Source organism: Podarcis cretensis, assembly GCF_951804945.1.
Source record: "Podarcis cretensis genome assembly, chromosome: 2".
Lineage (NCBI taxonomy): Eukaryota > Metazoa > Chordata > Lepidosauria > Squamata > Lacertidae > Podarcis > Podarcis cretensis.
This window is the reverse complement of record NC_137171.1, coordinates 103,397,792-103,425,371: the sequence shown is the minus strand read 5'-3', so window position 1 is coordinate 103,425,371 and position 27,580 is coordinate 103,397,792. Positions and strand designations below refer to the sequence as shown.

The window sequence follows — 27,580 nt, the reverse complement described above, 5'->3', positions numbered from 1 at the left end:
TTTATGTGGAAATGGTTTTCCATTTGGTTGTGTATTTTTTGATGTGGTTTATTTATTGTTTATGACTATTGTAAATATGTAAATCTTGTCATGTTGTAAGCCGCCCTGAGCATTGTTTTTAAATGTGGAAAGGCGGCATACAAATAAAATGATGATGGGGTCATTCCACATCATATCAACACAAAAAGCAAGGGTTTCGCCACCCACCGTCTCGGATTTTGATGAAACTTGGTGTACACCCTTACCTTATGGTTGAAAGAAACCCCCTTAAATTTTTCCCCTCTATCTCAAACATTTTGAGATATACCAATTTTCATAGTTTTAAATACCCCAAAAATGAAAAACAAGCCTGCACTTTTGAAAAGCAACAACCCTGTAATAACCAATATTATTTTAGATTTTAAGATGAACTTTGTTTCATTAATTTTTTCTTTTACAGCTATGGAGTATAGGAAAATTTTACCCAGTAGTCATCCCCCCCAACAATGTCCAAAAACCATAAAATTTTGTTACAATACATAAGAGACCCATGAATTTTATTCTTTGTTGAGAAAGAGCATGTCTTTGCAATAATTTTCACCATCAAAAACTTTTGATTGCATTGTGGCTGGCTCCCCCTGCCCCATTTTGAAAGCTCAGTTCTGATTTGAATCCTTAGCATATGAGACACCATCACAGTAATAAATCTGCTTTTCCCTAAAACAAACCAGTAAGACAAGTCAACTCTGTTACATACCATTACGATTTAATAGCACCAATATCTATGAAAACTACCACCGAGCTAATGTTGAGGGCATTGATCAGCAAATCTTAACAATTAATGCTTCCAGTAATAATAATGATAGTTTTTGGGGAGGTTTTTTTTTTTTTTAAAAAAAAGCAAGCTCCCTTCATCCTTTTATTCGGTAGCATAAGAAATTAAACACTTGTGGGCTTATTCTAAAGAGTGAATGAAATTGAATAAGCTACCTAGTACTTGAGTTTCACAGCGAGTGCTTGAATAGAGCAAACCTCCTAAGTTGAATAGGTTGCCTTTTGGGACCAATTTGCCTCTTTTCACTCTTTAGTCTTCCTTTTTTGCTGACAGATGTACAAAGGCGGAACTGCGCTGTGCGGCTTATCTACATACACCCTCAGCAGCTGTCACTTTTGTCGAGCAAGTTAATCAAGCAAATGCCACCATATCCCACTTTCTATAAGGAACAACATGTTATAGACAGTAGTCTTGGGAGAGAGAGGGAGAGGGAGAAAGACTTTATTTTAACTTTGATTAGCTTGGTTTTTTCCTCCAGACAAAAGCCCCCCTCTCTCTTTCTCTCTCTCTCTTTTATACTTATGATGCAACTCATTATTTTAGGTTTTTTTTTTAAAAGGGAATTAAATATCTCAAAAAATCAGTTTTGATTCACGACGGCGAAAGAAGGGGAAAAGTTGCTAGCCCTCATTTACGTAGAGAAAAGCAGCTGCAATGAGCCATAAAGGCAATCAGGGAAGAAACCCGATATTAAAAAGCAACCAAACAAAAATTATCAACTTAAAATATAGCGTAGGTTTTTGACAGGGCAGGAGAAACAGCTTTTGAGCAATGTGTATCATCATTATTACTGCCAATCTAGCTGGCTGTTTGCAAAGGTCTTTTCAATTTTTCATTTTTTTTTAAATTAAATGATTTAAAGACACAGAGAAAGAAAAATGGATGCTTTTGTTTGCACTAATGCTTGTTGATAACAATATATTGTCAATTGCTGAGCCACAAAGATTAGCACAGCAAAAGCTATTTTCTGAATAGCATGAGTGAAAGGCTTGGTTCATTTTCTCCTTGTATTTCATTGTAAGAGAGTTTCAATCACTAGTTGTTATTTATACATGTTCTTTGATAAACTCAACTTGTGTGGCTGTGTTTTTTTTTTTTTTAAGAAATCCCTCCCTCATTAGGTACATAATAGTGTTTAATGTTGTAGAGGTTCTTCCCTGCTTTTTTTCTTTGAAGTCTTTCAAGCTTAAGCATACTTTCCTCTGTTAAAATCATGCTTCAGAACTTCTGACCTATGAAAACAAATAGCCACGAAAACAGCATTATGCATAATAAATTCTGTCAATAAATCTATTCCTATCATACGTTCATGAATTATGCCACCACCAAGAAACTTCATCTAAACTCGTGAGTGCAGAGCAGCCTGCAACACATCCGAATTAAATCAGAGCACCTGGATTAACCAGATTGAATCCTGTTACTTCAAAGAGGGCTAACATGGTTCTGTCAGCGTACACAGGGAGCGAGCTGTTTCTAAAGCGATGTTATGTTGTTAACAGTGATCAGCACAATCCAATCTAAGTACCTCTTTGTTCAGCAAATTTTATGACTGGCCGTTTGGTCTATATATACACTGAACAAGAAACTGACCAGGCTACCCGGCTAAAAACGAAGCACCTCACTCAATAACAAAGCAAAAAAGAGAAGTCTATAGAGTTTATCTCCCCTCGCCACACATTAAGACTTTGCGTTTTCTTCATTAGCTCATACCATTTCCTAAACTGTCTCCTTTAAAAGATGAGAGTTGTTAATTAATCGCTCAGTATTTGTGCAGTGTTTTGACTTTGTATATCAGAGACCTTTGACTCGGTTATGACCCCAAACAAATGAGAAATATTACAGTGTGATGGATTGTGTGAAAAACCAAACAGCAGATCTTGCGAATAACGAATCACTCCTGTGAAAAAGAGGTCCTTCAATCTTGGAAAAAGTTGGAAATTCCCCCCCCCCCCCAATTTGTTTATATGTTCTAGTTTAATTCAGTGCACTGGAAAGAGTTCTCCAATAACTGTCTTATGTGACAAAGGGGTGTATTTTATCCACATGAGTTTTGCCATTAAAACTTACTCTAACTACAGTGTCATTTTCAGGGAGAATAACTGGCTGAAATACATTATTGCCCTGACTATAAGTGTAGGCACGTATTTCTTGCGATCACAGTGATACTTTTTAAAAATAATGCTGCAGTGATTTGGTTGCCTTAAACAATGCATATAACCCCTCTACAACCACTTTATACTTTCTCTGCCAGTCTGCTCTCTTTTCTCCTATACCAGTGAAGCCTTGATCACACTGAGAATGCATTGATGCAGATAAGTTAGAAAGTCAGTGAGCTTTGAATATTAAAATCATTTGCATTGTTGTTTAATAATGCTGCTGTGATGGTGTTACATAATAGGGTTAAGCTGCTATCCTGAATTATCAATAATCTCCCTCGGCATCAAATTACATCATCCCCTCCCCTCCCCTTTGCCGGCTAAAATAAACCACAAAAGAGTTGCTTAAAAATTGTTGAAAAGGTCTGGTCTAGACAAAACAAGGAAGCGGGTTAAGACGGAAGCTTAAATTTGCAGGCACACATTTGCCTTGGCGTACAGCAGGGTTCTTCTCCTTCTGTTTTTGCAGTACATATGGTCCATAAGATCACCCACTGTTTAGGGACTTCTGTGATAGGGTGAGTTAAGGATGGAGTTTCACCCTTAATTGGGATTAAGTTTGACTTGAAACGGTCTACTGCATGGAATTCCCATCACTGTTAATGAAAGTTATGCGCTGAATGAAGTCCCGTGGGTGTTAACAGGCCGTACGCCTTGGGTATAGGTTTCCAGGGCTGGATTCATGGATTTATGGCTTCAGGCTCCCATGGCTGTTAATGGGAAATGCATGTTTAATATCTCACAAGAAATTATACTCTCTTCTCCTATTTTAATAATGCTTTTTATTTTAATTGACCTGTATATACCACAGCTCAAGCTGTTTTAACCAGTAATAATCACTAATATTTTATTTCTTAAGTAATAAGTACTAATTTATTTCATAAGCATTCTTTGGCGTCAGTTTAGATTTTAGAAGCACAACCAAACCTCTTAAAAAAAACCCCAAAAGCAAAACACAACTTTTCTTCCCTCTGCAACAAAAGGTAGTGGACTGAGATAGGCAAATAGCAGAAAAGTGTCCTTAATTGTCTTTAGCAGGAATAAAATCAGAACTGCTGTATTGCCATTTAGAGATTACTTGGATTACTGTACAGTACAAGGCCATTCTATGTGTGGGCGTATTTTATCCAGACTCTGAAAAGTTTAAAAGAATTTATTTTTTTCCTGGAGAAGAGATGATAAAGAAGCAATATAATTGCCATCTCCCAGCATTTGATTACAGAGCAAATTTATTCTCTGTTTGCTCCAAAGGGCAAAACACAAACCAACGAATTCAAATGACAAGAAATGGGATTTTGACTAAGCATTAGGAAGAACCTCTGGACAGTACAAACTGTTTGATGGTGGACCAGCCAGACTGCCTCAGGCAGCTGTGAACTCTGCTTGGATTTTAGTGCTCGATATGTTAAAAACCTTCAGTAAAATTGCTCCCCCCCCCCCCCGCTTTGAGCAGAGAGTGAATGGCTGCCTGTCCGATCTGCAGCAGCAATGGATTTCCTGCATCAGTGGGAGGTTGGCCTTGGGGGAATCCTTTCTAACTCAATGATTTTTTTTTTTGGATACGATACAATAATCTTTATTGTCATTGTCCCATACAGAACAACGAAATTGAAAAAAATCTGCATCAGACATTCAAAACCCAACAAGCCTGCTATCCCAGCTATCCCAGCCTGGTTAGCCCCCTAAAAACTCTGATACCCCATAATTAAATACAATATACTCCCACAGAGACTACCTTACACTGCGCTTAAAACCAAAATCGCATTTGGATAGAAACTGTTTCTCAGGTGGCTAGTCCTAGTCTTTATAATCCTGTACCTTCTTCCAGATTTCTACAATTTTTAGGTGTATCTCAGTCCAGCAAGACCCAGGCATGCCCAGATAAGGCTTCATATGGGTTGCCCGCTGAGATTACTCAAGCATGGATCATTCATGCAGGCTGACAGTGGATACTAGCCATGATGGTTGTGCTTTGCCTCGACGGTCAGAGGCAGCAATGCTGCTGAACACCAGTTGCTGGAAAACACAGAAGGTGAGGGTGCTCTTGTGCGAACAGGACTAGATGGGCCACCGGCCTGATTCAGTGGGCTCTTTTTAGGTTCTTATTAGAATGCAACTGGGAAAGGGCGTACTATTATTATCATCCCACCTTTCCTCTATGGTGCTCAAGGTGGCATAGATGGTTCTCCCAACTTCTCATTTTATCCTCACAGCAGCACTGTGAAGGCAGACTATGCTGAGAGAAGGTGACCAGCCCAAGGTCATCCAGCGAACTTCATAGCTGAGTGGGGATTTGACCCCAGGTCTCCTATGCTCAAATCCAACATTCTAACCACAACATCACACTGCTGGTCAGCAATGCGCCTAAATGGTGTATCCAAAATCACAAATAATTACAGAGGTCAGAAAATGCTCACCTTGACTAAGTAAAAATCGTCACCTGAGCACTGGATGATTGGCCTGTCTTCTGGACATGGGAACCACCTACCCACAAAGCCTCTCTGTTTATTGGCCCTCATCCAGTCTGCCACTACATTCAGGCACCAGTCCAGGGCTCGCATGGTCATCCTGATTCAGATATTATGGAGAAACACAGCTGCGTGTCACCAGTGTACTGATGGCACCATGCTCCAAACCCCCTAATGACCACGCCCAACAGACCAAGAGGTAAAGGTTGCATTTCAGCCGGCTGAAGATTTTTTGTTAAAGCTCATTACGTCTTACAAGTTGAACCTGCACAGTCTGAAGTTAAGTACCACTGAGGTTAAGGAAGCTTACTCACAAGAAAATATGCATAGGATTGCAGACAGCTATGCTGATCCTAATACTACTCTTTCGGTGTGTGCATGTGTATGTACATGTGTGTGTTATTACTATTACTAACAACAATAATGAAACCACCCAGCTGCCTGCTTTTTTGGACTCTCTTGGGGGGCACTGATGTCACGACGAGCTTGCCCTGCGCTTCAAAAATTACTACTATGCCTCCCTCTCCTCTTTTGCCCCAATCTACTTCTCAGTACATGTGGTTGTTTCAAGCAAGTTTCTACCAGTCATGATCTGTTCCAATATCAGAGGTGGGCTGGGTGGAAATGATTTGAGGCAATGGAATAAGGCAAAGGGAGAATGGCGTTATTATTTAATCCAGACTCCCTAATATTAAAAAGCAAAATCTCTTCCCTACGTGGTCCTTTTCATGGGGAGAAGGGCAGAAACAGATCTTTGCCCCATTCTTTCTTTTCGATGGCAAATTGGATGCCTAAGTTGGATGCCTAAACAGATGTGGCTGAGCCATTGCTTCTAGTTTGGTTCTAGCTTGTGGTGCTCTAGGAAGGATTGGGGGGAGGGACCTCAGGCATGGGGCCAAATGGGACCCTCCTGTCATTTTCTAGAAACTCCCTCCAGGCCACACACTTCACTGGCTGTTGCTTTGCATCCTCTCTGAGCACTTTTGCCTGGCTTGACTATGCCCTTGAACTCTGATAGTGCTTCACTAACCACAACAACACACTGACTCTTACGATGTGTATAAATGAGTTTTAAATGCCCTTGGTTTTAAAATATAATATGAAAGCCACCAGTGGACTTCTTCCAAGAAAAGTGTTAAAAAGGTGGAGGAGCAGGTGGTTATAAACACCCATCTCTGAACCACTGTCCATTTGTTTAATATCAAGTATGAGATGAAATGTGGTCCACTGGACCATGTTGACTTAGGGCGCTCTCAGACTGTTGTTCTCTTCAAGCAGGATCAATTGCACACCAGCAAATTTGGGTAGTGCAAATGAAACCTGATTTTGTGCTCTTGTACAGCAAACCTCTTTCCCCACCAAAAATCAGATTATTTTTTTTATGATAAAGAGAGTGACAAAAAAATGTACTGGAAGGCCTAGGGTAACACTCGCTTGACACAACATCCTATAACCTCTCTGCAAACTATGAATAGAAGCAAAATAGAATGGAAACAGATTTAGGAGATGTATATTCAAATTCCACCTCTGCTTATAAGTGGCTGACCTTGGGAAGTCCCTATCTTAAACCTGAGTCTAAAACGATTTTCCTTTGGTGTATGTGTGTATGTGTTTGATCTCCATTCCTTTCTATTGCACACTTATAAAGGTCCTTATTTCCCCTTTGTTGTAGTCTTTATTGATACTCTTAATATATTTTTACTTCTCTTTGCAGCAAAAGATTTACTGGGTTGTTTTTGCATTTTTTTTAAAAAAACAACCTCTTTTATAAAAAATGTTTTTACATTGAAAACATTTCACACTTTCCTAGCAAAATGAAAGGGATTTCCCTTGTGCTGTTGCAAGACACTTGCTAATATGTGCAATGCTCCCTCTAGCGGTTGGCCCACCAGCAGCTATCAATCAATCAATCAATCAATCAATCAATCAATCAATCGCACCAATGAATGAATACAGTTACTCCCTGTGTAAATGATGCTTCGTGGCAAATAGCCTCCTCTTTATGGGTATCATTTTCATGAAGGAAAACTCATATACAAATTTACTTGACTGCATGTACACAGCAAGTGAAGTTGTGGTGAACCACAGCTTCCCAATGCATGTACAGATAATGAAACAAGACACGTTTGTTGGTACATTTAAGAATATGCCCATCGCCCTGTTCTCACAGTGGCCAAGAGAAGCCTGGAACGCTGCTCTCACTTGTGGATCCCAGCAAATGGTATTCAGAGGTGAAGCTGCACGGAGCTTGATATGTGAATGAGAGCACCATTTGAAAAGTAAGATCTCTGCTTACATAAGAGGAGGTGGTCAGCTGCATTATGAAGAAGTGAGAATTCAGTACCGTTGTTCTCAGCCTCCTGCAATCCTAGTTTTTGGCTTTTGCTGCTTTCAATGCTGCTCTGTACTGAATATGAGTGCTTAAATCAGTTGACCCCCATGCAACCATTGTTACTCTGGTGGCCACCAGAATGGTCTCAAGCCAACACTTGTCACAGCTATAAACTAGAATAATTGGTAAGGTAAAGGTAAAGGGACCCCTGACCATTAGGTCCAGTTGTGGCTGACTCTGGGGTTGTGGTGCTCATCTCGCTTTATTGGCCGAGGGAGCCGGCGTACAGCTTCCGGGTCATGTGGCCAGCATGACTAAGCCGCTTCTGGTGAACCAGAGCAGCGCACGGAAACGCCGTTTACCTTCCCGCCAGAGCGGTACCTATTTATCTACTTGCACTTTGACATGCTTTCGAACAGCTAGGTTGGCAGGAGCAGGGACAGAGCAATGGGAGCTCACCCCATTGCGGGGATTCGAACCGCCGACCTTCTGATCGGCAAGTCCTAGGCTCTGTGGTTTAACCCACAGCGCCATCCGCGTCCCTTCAGAATAATCGGTATCGAGGGACAAAACAGTTTAAAATTAAGGACAAAGAATGTGATCTGATAGAGATTCCAGTAATGAAAGGCATGAGTGGGATGCAAGATTTTCTTAAAGAATTTCCATATATTCTCTACTTTAATGCAACATTCTTTTATCCAGAGCATTAGAGCAAACAAATCTCATTTGCAGAACACCTCTGGTGCCAAAGAACTCCACAGAACAAGGCTTGCACATTGACAGCCTGCATGTGACCTCTGACTATGATGTCACTGTGGTGCAGTGCTTGAGGCGCTGGGCAAGCAGTGGTGAGATCCAGAGATCAGATCCTGCCTCAGCCATGAAGATCACCTTGGGCCAACCACTGCCTCTCAGCCCAATTTATTTCACAGGGCTGTTGTTATGAAGATAAAGTTGTTATAAAAGTTGGACGGTGTGAAACCGTGAGCTTTTAGCTTTCACCTTGGGAGAAAGGTGACATCTAAATGTAGCTACTCACCATCACCATATCTGAATTTTAATCAAGATATGGTCATATGATGACAAACCTAGACAGCATTCTAAAAAGCAGAGACCTCACCTTGCCAACAAAGGTTCGTATAGTTAAAGCTATGGTTTCCCCCGTAGCAGTGTATGGAAGTGAGAGCTGGACCATAAAGAAGACTGATCGCCGAAGAATTGATTCTTTTGAATTATGGTGCTGGAGGAGACTCTTGAGAGTCCCATGGACTGCAAGAAGATCAAACCTCTCCATTCTTAAGGAAATCAGCCCTGAGTGCTCACTAGAAGGACAGATTGTGAAGCTGAGACTCCAATACATTGGCCACCTCATGAGAAGAGAAGACTCCCTGGAAAAGACCCTGATGTTGGGAAAGATGGAGGGCACAACAGAGAAGGGGACAACAGAGGACGAGATGGTTGGACAGTGTTCTCGAAGATACCAGCATGAGTTTGACCAAACTGTGGGAGGCAGTGGAAGACAGAAGTGCCTGGCGTGCTCTGGTCCATGGGGTCACAAAGAGTCGGACATGACTAAATGACTAAACAACAACAACCTCAATTGCTTGCAGCAGCAGGGATACAGAAACTGTGGCCATCTGGATTTTGTTGGACTACAAGTCCTATAATCGCTTACCAATGTCCATGCCACCTGCAGCTAACGGAGGTTAGAATCTATTAACATCTGGAGAGCCAAAGGTTCCCCATGCAGAAGGCCGCAGGTTCAATCCCTGGCAGCTCTAACTAGGACCATTGGGAATGCCCCTTGTGTGTAGGGTGAGCTGTTGGACTAGATAGATCAACAGAATAAAGCAGCGTTCTGTGTTCCTATGCAATGGTCCCCACTTTCATGGCAAGAGTTCTTTGTGCAAGAAGACATACTCCTGGTCCCCAGACCTATGGCACTGCACAGAGAATAGAGAGGTTGGTCATCTTTGCCATTGAACAAATACTGTGACTCCAGAGGAACACGCCCCCCACCCCGAATACAATGGATCTGGGAAATTTATGCCCTGACCTTATGACACAGTGAAAATTTGCTGCTTGGATGGAAAGGTATGATCATTACAGGTTTTCTGGGAGGAAGTGTGAGAGACTGGTGGACCATTGTGAATGCTTGGAATGAAATAACAGCTATGTAGCACTAGCTACCAAGTCTGCGGGATATAATCTGGTTTTTGTAACCCTGCATAAACTGTGTATTATTTAGGTCTTTTTAAAACAGACACCTGAAACAGTGAATTGTAGAGGGTCTCAAAGGAAATGTATAGCTCTGCTTTTTTTTTTTTAAAGGCCTCTTTTTGAATATTGTATTCTCTTGTTTGTTCTCTCTCTCTAAAAAAAGAATGTTGATATTTTACACTCAGTTCTCCTATAAAGGTCCTTAACTAAACAGACTACCTACATAGCAATTTTGTGAAGGGCCATGCCCTTTCCTAGTCAATGGATTGCAATCCAGCACCAGCGTAATTGGGATGTAATGTTATTTTGCACATTGCAATAGAATAACGACAGTCATACAATACTTTAATTGTACTGGTATTTATGCTTTAACACTAGAAGCGGAATCAAAAGACGTCACAAACTGGACTCAGTAACCTTAATTGAGTCCTCTTGTGTAGCTTTCGCATTGTAAAGTGAGTGTTTTAAGGGCAGGCTAGGTATTCACTGTGAACTGGATGTTCAGTGAATGGCTGAATAATGTCCTCGCTGTTCCTTCCAGTGCCATACATGGGGTTGCAAATGGATCTCCTGGCTATTTGTGAGCATTTTTGTAGGCTGATATCATAAATGCAGGGTGGGGGCAAGATTTAAAAGGATATTGGGTGGTAGAAAAGAAAAGGGCTACAGATCAAGAGGAAATAAGTGACCTATGACTGTTAATCTAATATGCACCAGTGGTTTGCTTGCCAGTGGTGTGTGACTGGGCAGTCCACAGAAAAAGAGAAAGAAGGGTGAGAACTCTGTAGGGAACTGGGCTAAACCTTTGTTGCTGAGGTAGAGGACTAAACACTGCCAAGCACCACCTCAGTCTGATGCTGGGAAGTGTCTCCTTAGCCCACTGGCTAGGGCAAGCTGGTAGTAGCCTTGTTTTGTATGCAGTTAAACTCTAAAGAACTTGCACTTGGAATCACACTGCCTCTAATACTGGAGGGAATTCTGCTTCCTTTGCATCAGTGCCCTTATTGTAGAACTATCTCGCCTCTTTAGCTTACAACAGCAGCAAAAGTATGGATGCCCTGGAGCCTATCACAGACGTACTGTGTTTGCAGGCCATTTGCTGGTGCTTAGTCCTGACAACTCATGACTCCCACTTCCTTTACCATCAATTCTGGTGGCCATATGCCTGCATATTAGTTATAGCAAAACAGAATGGCAACTGGAATATGCTGGTCCACCAGCAGGACACTACTTTTTGCATGCCACGGGCTTTGCCAAACTGATGACCGCTGTATGTTTTGGATTACAGCTCCCTTCATGGGCTGGCTGGGGCTGGTGGGAGTTGTAGCCTCAAACTGGAGGACACCAGGTTGGCAAAAGCTGGCCTAGAACAAAACAATGACACTTGTCATCCATTGTAACTCTCAACCCGCCAAGTGTTGTGCTGAATAATTCCTAGAGGCATAAAACAACAGCATTGCACTCTCTTAAAATAATGATGTTGGTCCAGGCAGGCCCATGCAGAACTTGTGAGGCCCCGGATGGCTGGGGGCCCAGAATATTCTTGGCATGACAGCATAGGTTCAACAGATTCTTAGCAAGGTCTGCCCAGCCAGCTTAGCTCTCCGAGGGCCAGGATAAGTTTACTCGGCTGCCCCACCCTCTGCATGGGCCTGGATCCAGGAGTCATGATGTCTGAAAGCAAGCACTTGATTGTTGCACTTAAGGCTGTGTACAACATTGAGTACATTTTAATGTGGATGATAATTTATGTATTCACCAAAGAAGGGCAGTAGAGCCCAACATGCACTGGGACATGCAGTAGTCTGCTTTGCAGCAGCTTCCATCAAGCCAGCAGAGGGCCGAAATAAGCTACCAGAAGTCTTTACCTGGGAGCTATGGCAGCAGGAAAAAGGGCCTGCTGGCTTGTTCCTAAGTTGGCATTCAGCACCTGCAAGTCTGGATGGCTACAGAGATGCACTGCAACTACCATAGCAGCACAAGTCAGGTGTCACAAGGCACCACCGGGTCTACCTTTGGTGCAGCACAACTTCTAACTCTGGCCTGATTCCGCAGTATGAGGATCAGGTTACTCAGAGAGTGCTTGAGCTGTTCTACAATCACCTGTCCCTGCCCATCCATCTGCCTGCTTCCCCCCATGAGCCTGTCTGCTTTCCAACTGTGCTGCCCTGCTGCTCATTAACACCTGCTTGCTTCCAGGTCTCCAGCCCTGGCAATATATTTATTGCACACAGGAGATTGAAAGATATGGTATTTGCTGGAGGTGACCATTGTTTAGGAATGGGCTGAAAATGCCAGAGACAGTGAAGAGAGTGAAAAGGAAAGATATGCACTCTGCTATAACAACAACAACAACAAGTTGCCCCAGCCATTCTGGGTGACTTCCAACAAAATATAGAAACACTGTGAGACATCAAACAATAAAAACTTCCCTATATAGAGCTGCCTTCAGATGTCTTCTAAAAGTTGTATAGTTGTTTATCTCCTTGACATGTTTTCTGTCTGTGTTAGGGAGGAAGGGGCAGGCGAAGAAGAGGGGACAAAATATTTGTTCCCATTAGATGTGTGACATAAGGCATGTCCAGAATAAGGAAGGATTTGGATTAGATAGGTCTGCATAAGAGGGGATTTACTGTATTGATTGTCACTTCCAAATTTCAGGCCCAATCCTGTTTTGCTTGGATACCTTCAGTTAAAGTCAGCTGAGGTTTTGTCAGCCCCTAAGAGATATTATATCCTCTCATTTGACCTTTCTACCAAACCATGCCACAATTCAATTAAAAAGAAAGACATTTTCTTTTAAAGAAGAGTTTGAATGGTGCAGCATTTTCTTCTCCCCACCCCGCATGGTTTTTTGGGTAGACTCCCTTTCTCCTCAACATCTCCCTCCCCCATTTAATCTAAAGTAGGATTAGTGACCTTTTTATTTTTACAGTCAATTTTCTTCCTTTTGGTTATACAGTGCCGCAGGAAAATTCTGCAGCCCTTCTGAGAGTTAAGATGTTTGCAAATGTGATGGGCTTTTCAGGTTTTCTGCATCGCCTCTCTCTCTCCAAAATATTTGCTTTTACTATAAACTGCACACGCAACAGAGTTGGGCATGCAGTCCAAAACTGGAGGGCACCAGGTTAGGGAAGACTGATGGAGACAACACTTAAACTGGCAGATTATATTTAAGAAGGAAAGGTATTCCTCTTGGAACACTATCAGCACATTCCTTTCTTGAAATTGTCAGTGCCACACTTTGTTCAGGATGTGGGGTGAGCAGTTACGTGTCCCATCTGCCAGAGATGTTCCATAAGCATAGCTGCCATCAGAATATCTGTTCAGCTAGAGAAAGGGTTGCTCTGTACACTTTCTTCCTTTATTAATGCCCTGAGCAGCTGGTAGGATAGTAACAGCTGGTAAGCTCTTATTTCCTCAGTGCCAAGCATCTTGGACTCTACAATTGGCAGGTGAAGCCTTGTTGGTGGTGTCACCGCCGGGGGCTGCCAAATTGGCACTGAGTATTTTCAGTGGTGGTTCCCTGGTTGTGGAATATCCTCCCTAGTGAGGTGCGCCTGTTTCCACCATGATTAACCTTCAGAAGGAATTTGAAAACCTTCTTGTTTACATGGACGTTTCATGGCTGAAGAATACTGCCCCTGCTGACCCCAAACTCATTGATCGGAGGAATGTTTTTAAGTGCAACTGCTTTTAGAATGGTTTTGTTTTTAAATTGTGTATCTGTTTGCTGTCCTGGGTTCCTTGGAGGTGAAGGATAGGATATAAATTCAATAAATAATTATAGCTACTCTGGAAAAACATTGTGCCTGAGAAACTGAACTACATATTGAGAATTTCACAATTAAAATTTCATCTTCGCCATAAACTCATTAAGCAGGGTAGCCTTACACAAGCCACTCAGTCTCCCATCGATAATGTGGGTATAATAACATGGGCAATACCTTCTGGTGTAGGGGTGCAGGCAGGATACATGGAACATTCAAAAACACCCTATACAAAGGAAGGGGAGCTCTGGTGAATCATCAGACTGAAGGCCCATCTAGTCAAGCATTGTTTGCAAGAGTAGTTAACTCTTCTAGGAAGCTCACACACAGGGCATGAAGGCAACGGCTCTCCCCACCACACTTGCTTATCAACTGGTAATAACAGATCATTAAGAAAAGCCCTGCTAGGTCAGGCCACTCTAGTCCAGCATCCTGTTTTCCACTGTGGCCAGTCATACGATTCTTGGAAGCCCACAAAGCAGGACATCATGAGTGCAATACACCTCCTGCGTTGTCTGCCCACCAGCAAGTTCTGGTAAGAGCTGTTTGCAGGAAAATAAAATGCAACCACAATAGAGATACAGGGAACCAAATACATGTTAAACATGCCAGCTGATTAGCCATAGGCTGACTGTATTATGTTGGTTCCATCCTACAGCTTGAACAAGGTTTGATTCTGGTAGAGTTGTAAGAAAAGTATGCATCAGGTTCCTTGTTTGTGGTGCTCAGTACTATTGTGTGGCATTAGGAAGTGGGAGAACCTCTGCTCAGGGAAGGTGGGGCATCCAATTTTTGCGGATCCTCTTACCTCCTCTATTCTATGTTGTGGAATATCTTCCTAACCCTCAGGTGTAGCTTTTTGGGGGCCGAGCCTTTCATGAGCAGAAGTACTTCCCTCACTGGATATAACCCAAGGTGGCTAATCATTTTGTATTATAGCTCATAAACATTAACGTGACAACTTTTCAGGAGAAAAGAAACAGCAGTCTTCTGCTGGGCTACTTGACAATATAATATTTAATTCCAGCAGCAATCTCCCTACTCCTCCAAAAAAAGCACAAACCAACCCAGGATTGTCTGATGCCTTCAATCTGCCATTAAAAATATAACCACATTTTCAGACACAGAAAATATGACACTAAACATGTCAGTGAGAGTTTCAAGTAACAGAATAATTGGTCTGATTTCTCAAGCAGCAATTCGGCGACTGTTTACACTGATGCAGCCCCATTAACATACGTGGGTCTGCACCAGTGTAGAAGTGATTAGTGGAACAGTCTCCCCTGGAAAAGAAAACCAATTAACTGTCTTCACCAAATGTCTGCTGGAACACGAAAAGCTGCTTCGATAAAGATCTTTGGGAGCATAAACTCCTACAAGCATGCAAAGCCAAGTGACAAATCTAGGACTTATTTTGTTAAGAGTCTATCTAAAATAAATTAGACTAAGCCCTTCTTAAATTAAATACTTCACAAGGGAATAAACCTTCTGACATACTATAGATAGCAATTTCTTACACAAGTGCAACTCTTCTGCATTTGTCAAGAAAACATTTCCACTATTAATCAACCCCCTTAAACCTTTCTCTTGTCCTTTTCTCGGTAGTGGATGTGCAGTTAAGGATAAGCTGAGAAATGCCTCAGGGCTAGCATGTTGGTGTGACGGGAGCATGTTCTTGAAGCCCCCAAAACAACTGTTTTCCCTTTCATCTCCTGTAAAAATCTACATCAGAGAAATAGACCTCCAATGGCTGATGGGCAGGGATGGTGGAAGTAGCAGTCCAAAAGATCTGGGGTGCTGGGGAATAATGATTTATACAGTGCTCATATTAATGAAATCCCCACCCCTGACCCTCCACCTAGTGTGGTCATTTACACATAATCAAAAGAGGACAAAAAATCTGCACGTGCTAATTTGAAAATTTAGAAACAGTTACAATAATTTCAATAGAAATACAGCACATCTCACCATAGTGGGTGAGGCCGTGGCCAGGTGATGGGCAATTGCAAGGCCCCTGATCTCCCTTGTCTTTTAACCAGGTTTAGACCAGGCACTTCTTCAAACAGAGAGCTACCTGATCTTTTCTGGCTCCAATAAGATGGCTCAAAAAAGAGGACAACGATTTGCATAAAATTTGCATTTGATATTTTATATTTATAGATACAAATTTGGAAATAATTATTATATTGAACATTAAGTAGAAAAGTGTTACATCTCACCCTAGTGGGGGAGGGCTGTGAGAAGGAGACAGGTGAGCCTGTTCAGTCTCCTGGCTGGTGTCACCAACTTCAAGGTCCCTGCTCTCCCTTTTTATTGTTATCTTTAAACCAGTTTGTGCTTCAGTGAGAGGACACCTTGACAGAGACAGCAGTCCTCTGACAGCCCTTCAAAGTAGAGGACTGCTCTCTCTAAAGTAGGACATGTAGCCGCCCTATCAGATATCTTGGTGTGGCTCTGCGCTGCTGATATGCCGTAGTAGCCCTGCAAACCTGGGCCCACATGCCTTACATACTTGAAACTGCACCCTATTTTCTGCACTGTCACGACAATACATATTAATAAAGTCAGGATATCAAGAGGCCTTAAGTAATGCCCAAATCCTTGAAAAGAGCATGCACATTTTGAGCAGCTCAGGTTGCTTCCAGCCAACCTATTGAGTTTCCATCCTGATTTGTTTGTAGGAAAATTAGAAAACACTGGCTATTTAATGAGCATTCATTCTGATTTGTTTGTGGAGAGGGCATGTTGTTGCTTTGTCAGACTCAACATTATGGAGACATACTAAAACTGATGAGAAGAATCTCTGTCGTCAATGGATGTGGATCTGCAACATGGCAGTCATTCATAATAACAAAAGGGACTCTTGGCTTCCTTCCGTCTCCCTTTTCCCACGCCTATCTCACACAGGTTTCCGAACATTACACTCACCTTGAGATGTTTGGAGTTGTAATGAGACGCTTCTGCTCGAAGGCAAACTCGGGTGGCGTGCTGAAAGTATCACACTTCTCACCTTAAGAATCCTCTGATAGTTTGCTACACTATCCTAATCACATGGTGCTGTGAATCTTTATTATTAGGTTCACATGGGATGCAGCTTGGGAGGAATTAATTTGTGTGTTTGTGTGGCAGCCGGGAGGCCAATCTTGTGGAGACAATCTAGCCCCCTTTTTCTCTACGCTTCTCTGTCAAAGTACTGGCATTAACCTGCCTGACCAGGGCTGGCCATATTAGTTTAAGAGCAAAGACTCCAGAAACAAAAGACTGAACTTCCATTTCAATAATAAGTATGCCTAATGAAATATGTTCCAACAAATACAGTGAAAAAGAGCAGTCAATTACGAGGGGCAGACAGGAAATATCACACATCACACAAGACTCCTCGAGAGCAAAAACACATGCAGCAGTTTGCTCTTTGCTTACAGCAACAGCACCTAACAACACGGTACATGCAATAGAAATAATAGAAAAAAAAGTGCTGGTACTCACCATGAAGTTGTTACAGCAGCGCCGCACTTTTAACATTTGAAAATAAAAACTGCTGGTTCTCTGTACCCTTGAGTACCCCCCAGAAAAAAGCACTGGGTAGATGTACCATTTAGACCTGATCTCAGAGCCCTGATTCCATATTCTTTGAATCTAGTGGGGCAGATCACATGCTTACCCAGCTCGTGATTCCTTTCCTGCACTGCAAGATTAGGTTTTTGTGTGCCCCCTTCCTCATAGCACACATAATCTAACATTTATTTATTTCCACAAAAAAACCTTACATCCTGCCCTTTGCACTGAAATCCCAACAACAAATACATAAAAACAACAAATATTAAAACAAGATGCAATATCAACAAGACCATCAGTTACCTGAGATCTAGGCATGCCTCTACATTAAAATGCCTGCCAGGAAACACAGGTCTTTAACTGGTTCCGAAAGCTGAACAACATTGGTACTAGGGCTGTGGCTCAGTGGTAGAGACACATGAGCCGCATGCAGAAGGTCATAGGTTCAATCCCTGGCATTTCCAGTTAGGGCTGAAAATGTTCCCATCTGAAACCCTGAACAGCAGTTGCCAGTCATTGCAGACACTGACAATATTGAGCAAGATGGACCAGTGGTCTTGACTGGTTATAAGGCAGTAACCTCATGGGGAGGGGGAATGCTTTCCACATCTGGAGTGCTGAGAAGGCTCCCTGGGCCTCCCTTAAGGCTGGAACTTCCAACAGGGCCTCAATAGAGAGGCCCAATTTGTGCAAACTCCCCCTCCTTCCAAAACAGTGGGAACATCTCTGCACAAACTACCCATATCATGTTAACTTGTGTGCATGGTGGAGCCGTTCAAACTCAGGATGAATTGTGTCAGGTAAGTCCAACCTGTCATAGCCAAAAACCAGAACACACATCTTCTGGGCCATGCTCCTGGGTGAGTTACATGACCCACATGAGAGTATGGCATCTAAAAATGGGATATCTCGATTTAATTGGGACAGTTGAGGGTTATGCTATTGACCAAGCCATTCTCTTTTCTGCTTGTTAATACATTTTCCTTTTGTTCTGAAGTCTCATTTTTAGATCCACTGTATGAAGAGGTGTTTTCTAAGTGGTTCCATCAACAGTGGGGAAATATATATATATATACATCTAGGAAAACATCCAGGCACATACTGTAAGGTTACCAGATTTTTTTCAATGAATTCGGGGACCCTTTTCAACTTCAATGGATTTTGTATGGGGACTGGTTTGTAACGGGAAACGGGGACGTCTGGTAACCTTAACATACTGTACAGCTGATTGTAAAGTGACAGTGAAATGGTAAGTCAAGTCTCCTGAAAAAGCATAGAGCAGTTAGCATCCCAGTATCATCGGGCCCTATCACTGCATGATTAAGTTCTTACCAGACTTTTCAGTAAGGGCAACCTTCCTGATCCGGTAACTGCCAAGGGCAAGCCAAATACACAGAGTCAATCTATGAACATTTAATCTCTGCAGAGAAGGCAGATTAAGTGTATAATTGACCCATATAATCCACATATCATCTCCAGTCAAATGCTTCCTACGTCCGGTTTAGACAGACAGGGGCTCTGCAAAAGAAAGCTATCAGGGCCTGCATATTACCAGGGCTGTGGATTTCATCAAAGTTCGAGATGGCTTTTTAATCACTGATCTCAGAGACTGCTAGACTTAAGCAGATGAACTAGCTGCTAAGCACATCTGTTTTAATCCTTATCTTCTGGTCAGGCAGGCTCGTGTCTTCAAGAAGTACAAGGAGGGGAGGGGGGAAATAAATTAATTTTTGTTTAGATCTTTGCAATCTTGGGAGCTTCGCTGGATGATTTGATTTCTCATATCAAAAGCATGTTGTTGTTGTTTTTTAAAGTATTTTTTTTGGGCAAGGGGCAAGATATTGGATTAATCATCTGAGAGGAGGGAAAATGCCATCTGCGCCTTTTGTGGATTCGGCATCAATATCCACATAGGCACCTGGGTTCTCATCTCATTTTTTGATACTCTGCTGCTACAGAGGAGAAGTCTATAAGAATGCATTCTTCACAATATCCAAAACGATGGTTCTCATTGTGAGATCTATTGGCGATGGACTTTGAAGTCTCTTGAAGCCAAGGGTGGCACAGGGCCAAGCTAGATGCGACACTAATCACATGGTTGGTCTTTGCATGCTTGTGTTGGGCTTTACTATACAGCAGTCATGGGGGACAGAATCTAGAGGGAGATCATGGCATGAAGTGCAAGGGGGAGGAGAGGAAGAGGGGCTTTAACCCTGCCCCTGCTATGGTCTGGGTCCAGACAGGGGCTCATGTGCCTGCCATTTGCCTTGGGAAGGAAGCTCCCATGCAGCCATGTTGTCACTGTTTGTGTTGCATTTGGGTTCTCTCCTTTGAAAGGAACCTGCCAGAGCTCCCCTTACCTTCTGCCCCAGTACTGTAATTCAGGGTTGCTTCACACAATGTAGGAATTACCGCCTACAGCCCTGCATACTCTACGTACTTGCAGTACTTCTTGTTGTTAACTTACATATACCCGGGCAGCTTGCGAGACAGAACAATCCCCCTCCCCCCCACTGTATGTTGTTCTGGGGATTCTCCCCACCCCTAGCCAATTTCATAGGGTGGGGGTACATGAAGAGAGGAGAGGGGTGCAAGCCCCACTGTGCTGTCCTTGCTTGGGCTGAAGCTGGTGGGACTGGTTAGTTGAATTCCCAAGAGCTGGTATGTTTTAATACACGGATCTTAATGACACCAAAGCCCACATCTCTTATGTCCTACGGCAATCAGATGAGCCATTTGCAAGGGAATGACATCCTGACAGCATTGGTTCTCTCTCTGTGTCCAACGGCCTGCCAGCCAGCCATTCATTCATTAATTCCACTATTTAGAACCTGCACTTTTCATGAAATATATCAAGACGGCTTTCAATAAAAAAAATACAATAAAAACAGTCTATAAATATCTACAATGAGCACATCACTAAAACATCAGTAGATACTGGCTGGTTATAAAGAAAAATTTCTGGGGGGCCAGAATATTTTGAAATAAGAAAGAATGAATTCCTAGGCCCCACAAATGACCCCGAGATGCATTTTAAATAAATGGACACATTCTACTCATGTAAAAACATGCTGTTTCCTGGAACATCCGCAGGCCGGATTGGGAAGGTGATTGGGCCAGATCTGGCCCCCAGGCCTTAGTTTGCCTACCCATGACCTCAGTGCTCAAGGTGGAGCATACGGTAAGGGATCGGATGCTCCCTGAGGTACTCTGGGCCCAAGTTGTTCAGGGCTTTGTGGATTCATAAACCTGGGTTGGTAGCAAATCGGCAACGAGAACAGCTCTCTCAGCAGCGGATTATCATGTTGCCAGTAATCTGTTCCTGTGAGCAGTCTAGTAGCTGCATTCTGTAGCAGTTGCAGCTTCTGGACCAGATACAAGGGCAGCCCCACATGAAATCAAGTCCTGAGATTACAGTAATCAGGTCCTGAGATTGTCAATGCATGGGGCCACTGTGGTCAGCAGGCTGTCACGCCCCCAAAGCAGTCACGGCTGGAGTATCAGCATGAGCAGATAAAAAGCACTCCTGGCTACAGACCCATGGGAACGTTACCCTGCACCCCAAATTCCCAAGCAAACCCTAGCCATACACAATCACAACTCTCTTATCATTTAAACAACACCACAGGACTCCACCTGGGACAGGTAACACAATGCTACTGTTTCTAAATTACAAGAGATGCTAAAATCACCTCTCAAAAACCCAAGAGATGTAAACTGGCCATACAACCTCAAATCAGAGTTTTAGAATGGACATGCAGATAAACCACACACCTCTAGCCGAGAAAACACAAATGCACAATAACACTATTGTGTTTCTTTCTCATAACTACTGGCCTTCTGGCCACCCGTTTAGTACAATGGGACAAAGAAGTCATGTGAAATTTCAGTAAATAACTCCTGGAGGAGAAAATAGCCTTGTTAGCTGCTGATTGTCAGACTAACTTACTAGCCAATCTGTTTCTTTCCCCAGTGACCTGAAGAGAAGATTTTTAAAATGACAATGATGACTTTATTCCACAGTAAACCCGACTAATTTACAGAATAAAGGCGATTAAAATGTAGACCACACAGTAATATTCAGATAATCTCCTGCATACCCCAATATCCACCAGGGAGAATAATTCTGCTATCACGGCTCACATGGGGAAGAGGAACTGGGGAGGTAATGAACACTAAAGCAGTGTAAAATGAATGGCCTCGGGAACAAAAGAAACAGCAAAATTAGCCTTTTGAAAATGTGTTGCCAATAATATTAATAACTTAATTTTTTTAAATAAAAAGTGGAGAATATGTGACAAAGGCAAGGAGGAATCCAATGTGAACACCACCTTCAGAAATAAAACACAACATAGAGGGTGATTTTATTAACACCCCAATTCTATGCATGTTTAATCAGAAAGTAAGCCCTGCTATGTTCAGGTGGGCTTACTCTCAGGGAAATATCAACAGGATTGAAGCCAAAGATGTATTTCATTGTTGTTGAGATTCACTGAAAGTAGGCAGCTTTGTGAAAAAGGAGACAGAGCTCCTGCACTTTTAATACATGGGTAGAAGAGGGAATTTCAGCAGGTATAGCTGCTCCTCTTAATTTTTCCTCTTCTGCTAGAAAGAGCCCTATCCTCTTTTGCATTAAAGGTAAAAGGATCCCTGACCATTAGGTCCAGTCGTGGCTGACTCTGGGATTGCGGCGCTTATCTCGCTTTTTTGGTTGAGGGATCCGGGGTACAGCTTCTGGGTCATGTGGCCAGCATGACAAATGTGCTTCTGGCGAACCAGAGCAGTGCACGGAAACGCCGTTTACCTTCCCGCTGGAGCAGTACCTATTTATCTACTTGCACTTTGACATGCTTTCGAACTGCTAGGTTGGCAGGAGCAGGGACCGAGCAACGGGCACTCACCCCGTTGCGGGGATTCGAACCTTCGACCTTCTGATCGGCAAGTCCTAGGCTCTGTGGTTTAACCCACAGTGCCACCTGAGTCCCCTATCCTCTTTTGCATTAGGTCACCCTGAAACAAAGCAGGCAATGTAAGACCTTGGAAAGCCCAGGTCAATGCGCCCACTGGGGAGGGTTACCTATTTTAGAGCAGGGATGTTGTTGAGACTCCCAACTCCCACCAGCCCCTGGCACCATGACGAATGAGTCAGGGTTGACGGGATGTTGTTGAGACTCCCAACTCCCATCAGCCCCTGGCACCATGACGAATGAGTCAGGGTTGATGGGAGTTGTATCCCAACAACAACAACAACAACAACAACAACTGGAGGACAACAGGATCTCCATCCATGTTTTACAGAAGGGGTGAGGAACCTACGGCTCTCTAGATGTTGTTTGACTCCAACTCCCAACAGCCCCAGGAAGTATGGCCAATAGTCAGGGCTGAATGAGAGCTGTAGTCCAGGTCTACAGCTTCCCCACCGGTCTTGCTCTAGGGTGACAAGATAAAAGGAAGAGTAGGCTTCTGTATCTTTAACAGCTCAGAAATGCTCACGAAGGCTCAAAGTGCACCAAGAGGAAGCCACACAACTGCAGGATGTTAATAGAGCAGCCTGGTTAAAAGTGTGTATGTGTGTGGGGCTCCTTCACTTTTAATAGGGAATTTCAGAATAGCTATGCAAGCGGCATCTCTCTTCAGCATGACTCTTTAAGGTGCAGGGGCCCCCTCCTCTTTTGCAGAATGTTTCCAGATTAAAAAGAATGTTTTTAATCTGAATTTTTCCAGATCGAAAAGAAAATAATGGCTTGAGTATGCAAACTGTTGGGCGACAGTGGAAAGCAGTAGAAAATGAGTGCCCTAGGCATGGTTTTTAGTGCTTACACTGGAACTTAAGTTTATATTCTTTGGAGCTGTGTTCCAAATTGGGAGCATGTTGCAAATTTAACCCAGTTTTGAACACAGTGTTTATCTGTGGCCTTGTAATGGAGTTCATCTTGCTTATAGCGGTGTGCTTCCTGGGGGGATGCCAATGCAACGTTTAAGCCAAACGAATTCTCGCTGTGCGTTGGCTCCTCTGCAAAGACAGAGGCCTAAACCTTTTAAAATCTAGCTTAAGCAGAGAGATGTGACCTTATATAGACCATGGTTTCGATTGAACTGAAATTCAATTCCGATCAACTATCCGTCTGCTGGGATCTGCACAAAACTGGAAACTGCTCAAAGGAAAGGTTGGCACTGAAAAGAACAGTCCCGGGGAAATGTACTGCTAATGGAAGAATTTCAGCAATAGGCAGGCAGAGCGCTAGTAGATCTGTAACAGAATGGAAATGACTGCCTCTTTGTCATTGCCAAGTGGATAGGTGATTTGTATTTGACATTTTTTTTTTTAAATGCTTGAAATTCTCTTAAGAGGAAAGGAGTCTCTGGAGTGCTTTATGCATGAATGAGGCATTCTCAGTGGATATGGGTCATGCTAGAAGATGTACACAGGAAGATTATTTGACTCCAATTCATGCCACTTGATATAATGTGATAAAACATTTGACATGAGAGATAAGTTCCATTTTAATCTTGGAGAATATGGGGGGGGGGGGGAGAAGGGTGGCGGTGAAAGGAGAGAATTATGCAGTAGGGAAGAGGCTTCAGTGGGAAAAGAAAAATGGGGTGGAGTGGTGGGGGGAAGATGGGTATCAAGCAGGAGAGGAACTTGTATGGGGTGGTGCGGCAGTGACGATGGGAGAGAAAAGGCTTTTCCTGCCCAATGCAAGCAAGGGAGCACGTCAATAAAGCGCTGGTAGGTCTGAAGGCATTCACATCCAAATGCCAGAATACTGGGTAGGTGGGGGAGAGAAACAGCACAAAACAAATGAGAGCGAGTGAACGAGCGAGAGAGAGAGAGAGAAAGCGCTGAGAGGTTGCAAAGGGAGAAAAAGGAAGCTGCTTTACAGCCACAAAAACAACATAAACAGAGATCCAACCAAACAAGTGACTGAAACAGTAATGTCAAGCACCTGCTGCAAGCGTCAATGCTAGACTGCACAATTGCTAGGGCAGAAAATGTGTTGCACAGCAGAAGCAACAGAAAGGTAGAGAAGTCTGTGAACATGCACTCTATGCTATTCAAAATACAATCTTAGTTGACACTTGGGAGCTATCGGGCACCACAGCTGCCGTCCTATTCCAAGGTTTTAAACCTAGGTTTTCAGATTTTAAAAGTTCTGGTTTTAAAGCATTACAATTGTATTCTATAATGCAAAAATCGGACTTATCATTTTTTCTTTAAATGTTTAAATCATGCTTAGATTTCCTGGAGGGAAAGGTCATTCCCTCCCACCATTTAATTAAAAAATGGTATTTCAGTAACAATGCTATCTCCAAGTCAAATTGCACATGCACCCTATCTGACTTCTTCTCCCCCCACCTTTTAAAAACAGGACTTTTGATGATAATAATGACTTGCAGTGCAAATCCTATACATATCTACTCAGAAGTAAACCCCTCTGTGTTCAACAGGGCTCACTCCCTGGTAAGGGAGCATAGGATTGCAGCCTAACACATTTCGGATACAAGATGATACATGTTGATATAAGATGCTTTTATCTAAAAAATCTAGAGAGAGAAAGAGAGAGAGAGAGAAACTGGGACAAAGTGGATCCAAGTAGAACATTAGAGCAGACAGAGAGCTGAGAGAATTTCAATCAGAAGGAAAAGGAAACTTAAAATAAAAAAAATCTAAAAGTAATCATTTAATCTCAAAATGTGACTTATCCTCCTGTCTCATTTTGCCACATTTTGCAGTTTCTCCTCCTTGGATTCCCCCAAGGCGGAGAAGGCATTTACTTACATCAAATAACCTTTCTATATACATCTCCTCATTGACCTTATCACGCAGGATGTCCTGAGAATGGCGCACGAAGGTCACGTAGGCGTCAGCGACATCCATCCCTGGTTTCTGCACAGAGGAAAGGAGTGGGGCAGGGAGGAGAGGAGAGAGGAGGAGGGTGGGGGAAAAAAACACAAAACACCCAGCATGAAAATGGCATCTTCCCAAGAAAAGCTTATTTATTCATTTGTAAGGATCCTTCCTGTCCGCCTGTCCCTTGCCGCCATGCGCTCTATTCTCCCTGACACTGTGGCGGAGGTTCCTTTTCCTACCAGAGTATCTGTGACATATTTGGGTGTCAGCTCTTGCTTGGTAGGCAGCTGAAGCAACACTAAGTGCAGCTTGCATAGCGTAGAAGATCACCGTATGCACAGACTATCTCTCTTTCTCTTTCGCCTGGAGGGAAGCGGCTTAGATGGATATAGACTTTCCCTTGACGCTCTTGGTGCCAGGAAGTCCTCTCTTGCAATGTTTGGTACTATTGACCTAATTAGCAAAGCAACAACTCCTGCTGGGTTCAGCCCCCCACCCCACCCCTTGCGTTATCTGTACGCAAATCTCCTATTATACAATGTTAGAAGGCTAACACCCAGCACTAAGTCTCTTTCCCCTAAGGCATTTGAAATAGGTACATGTATATATATTTTTTAAAACGCCATTCAGAACCACACATTATAAAAAAGAGTTTGCAGTTTTATCTTTTATTTCTATACATCTGGTAAGGGCACAAATACTTCAGCAGTGTATTGATTGTAGTGGAAAAGTTTAGCAGACTTTCCCTTGTTGAAACCTTTGCTGGATTGGGCCCTAAATGCTAAATAGCTACTAAGGCTGCAATCCCGGGTCTGCTGGGACACAGTGGCACTTACTTCTAAGTAAACGTGCACAGGACTCCTCTGTTCAGTCTCCAACCTGTCTGAGGAGTCTGTCTCCCCAAAACCAGAACTTCTAAAGCTTGCGGTATCTGTGATGCTCATGGCACAGTTTGTGTTTCCCTCACAAGATGCAAGCCGTGGAGATAATTTGGGAGAAAATCATCACTAAGTAAGTTCACACTCCTTCATATGTTGGAATCGAACTTATCTCAGAGGGAACCCATTAAACTGCTGAAACAAGAGTCATTATGAAAGCTGCCACACAAATCTTAAATGTCTGTGGCACATTGGAAGTTTCTTCGTAATGGGTGTCATTACTTGTATTACTGTGATTTACCGCAGATCACAAAGTATCATTTTCTGTATGAGATGTGATTGTCAGCCACTGTAAATTGAAGTTAGTTAACACTTCTCTGTAATTTCCAGGGTGAAAATTAGGACAGTTTGAGAAGCAGTGGGAAGGTAGTTTATAGATATATATATTAAAATAGAAATACAATTATCAAGCAAAGGGCCAATGGTTGGCCCCAGAGCTGCCAGTAACATTTTTAACACCTACTGAAACAATGACAAGGTATTAATTTAAAAAACAATGAGGACAATGTAAACGTGGCGGTTATATTTTTTCAAGCAATTTCCTGCAAGCGGATTGTGCCAGCTTTAGGATGCAATAAAAAGTGCTGTAATTCTCCAGTACTAAACAATCATATTTCCAGAATTAGATGCAGCAATTGTTATCTGGTTGATGCTAAGAGAGCTAAGCTTTTACCTAGAGATAAAACCTCAAAGCTCTCCTGACTGCACAGGTTTGGGGAGTTTCCCCACCACTGAAAGAATTTGCCAGTCAATTGAGATTATTGGATGGGTTAGGGGAACAAAGGGAGTGAAGGCACCAACTTCATTGTGAAAATCAGATTGCAATAGTCCCCTTGTAGAACATACTGTATTGTCCCACTCTTCAGGATCCCACTAAGTGCTGAGACCGGGATGGCGAGAAGGAAGGTGCCTCCATAGGGTCTCTTCCTACATTATTTTCCCCTTCTTGGTTTCCTCTGCAAGGAAGGGAGTTGAGGAGGGTATTCCATTTAGCTGCTCTGACATCCCCTTTTCATTCCAGCTTGCCATGCTCAGCTGCTTTCTCCAACATTCCCACATGCCTACCTGCTCTGCCTGGCTGGAGGTTTTATACAGAGGTTCTTTAGGTGAGACTTCTGCATTGCAGAGGGTTGGACTGGATGAGCCTTGGGACCCCATCCAACTTTACAATTCTGTGATTTTATGTCCCACCTGTAGTTTCTGCAATCACACCGTCTGATGCTGTAATGGTCCAGAGATTGGCAATCCCCTATGGCTGAAAGCAGATATCAAATCTATAGGTGTTGTCGGAACCTGATGTCAAGGTTCCTGAGCCATGGGGGGCAGGTATTTTCCTAATACCCTGCAATCATAATCTGACGCCCTTCTTCATGCGCTCCCTCCAGGAGAGGGGCCATGAGAAGTCTGGAGGGTAGCAGCATGAGACGGGGTCTTTTCTGTGGTGGCTTCCCATTTGTGCAAAACTCTCCCCA

General features: G+C 42.9%; 1 protein-coding gene across 13 annotated transcripts in view; it reads right to left on the bottom strand.

The window, feature by feature from the left end:
* Positions 1 to 27,580, bottom strand: part of CADPS (calcium dependent secretion activator) — a 334,379-nt gene that overhangs the window by 17,054 nt on the left and 289,745 nt on the right. For all 13 annotated transcript variants that reach the window (XM_079958109.1, XM_079958115.1, XM_079958104.1 and 10 more), the window contains one exon: positions 25,099 to 25,206. In XM_079958109.1, the coding sequence (XP_079814235.1) occupies positions 25,099 to 25,206 (108 nt within the window). The remainder of the gene's footprint in view (positions 1 to 25,098; positions 25,207 to 27,580) is intronic.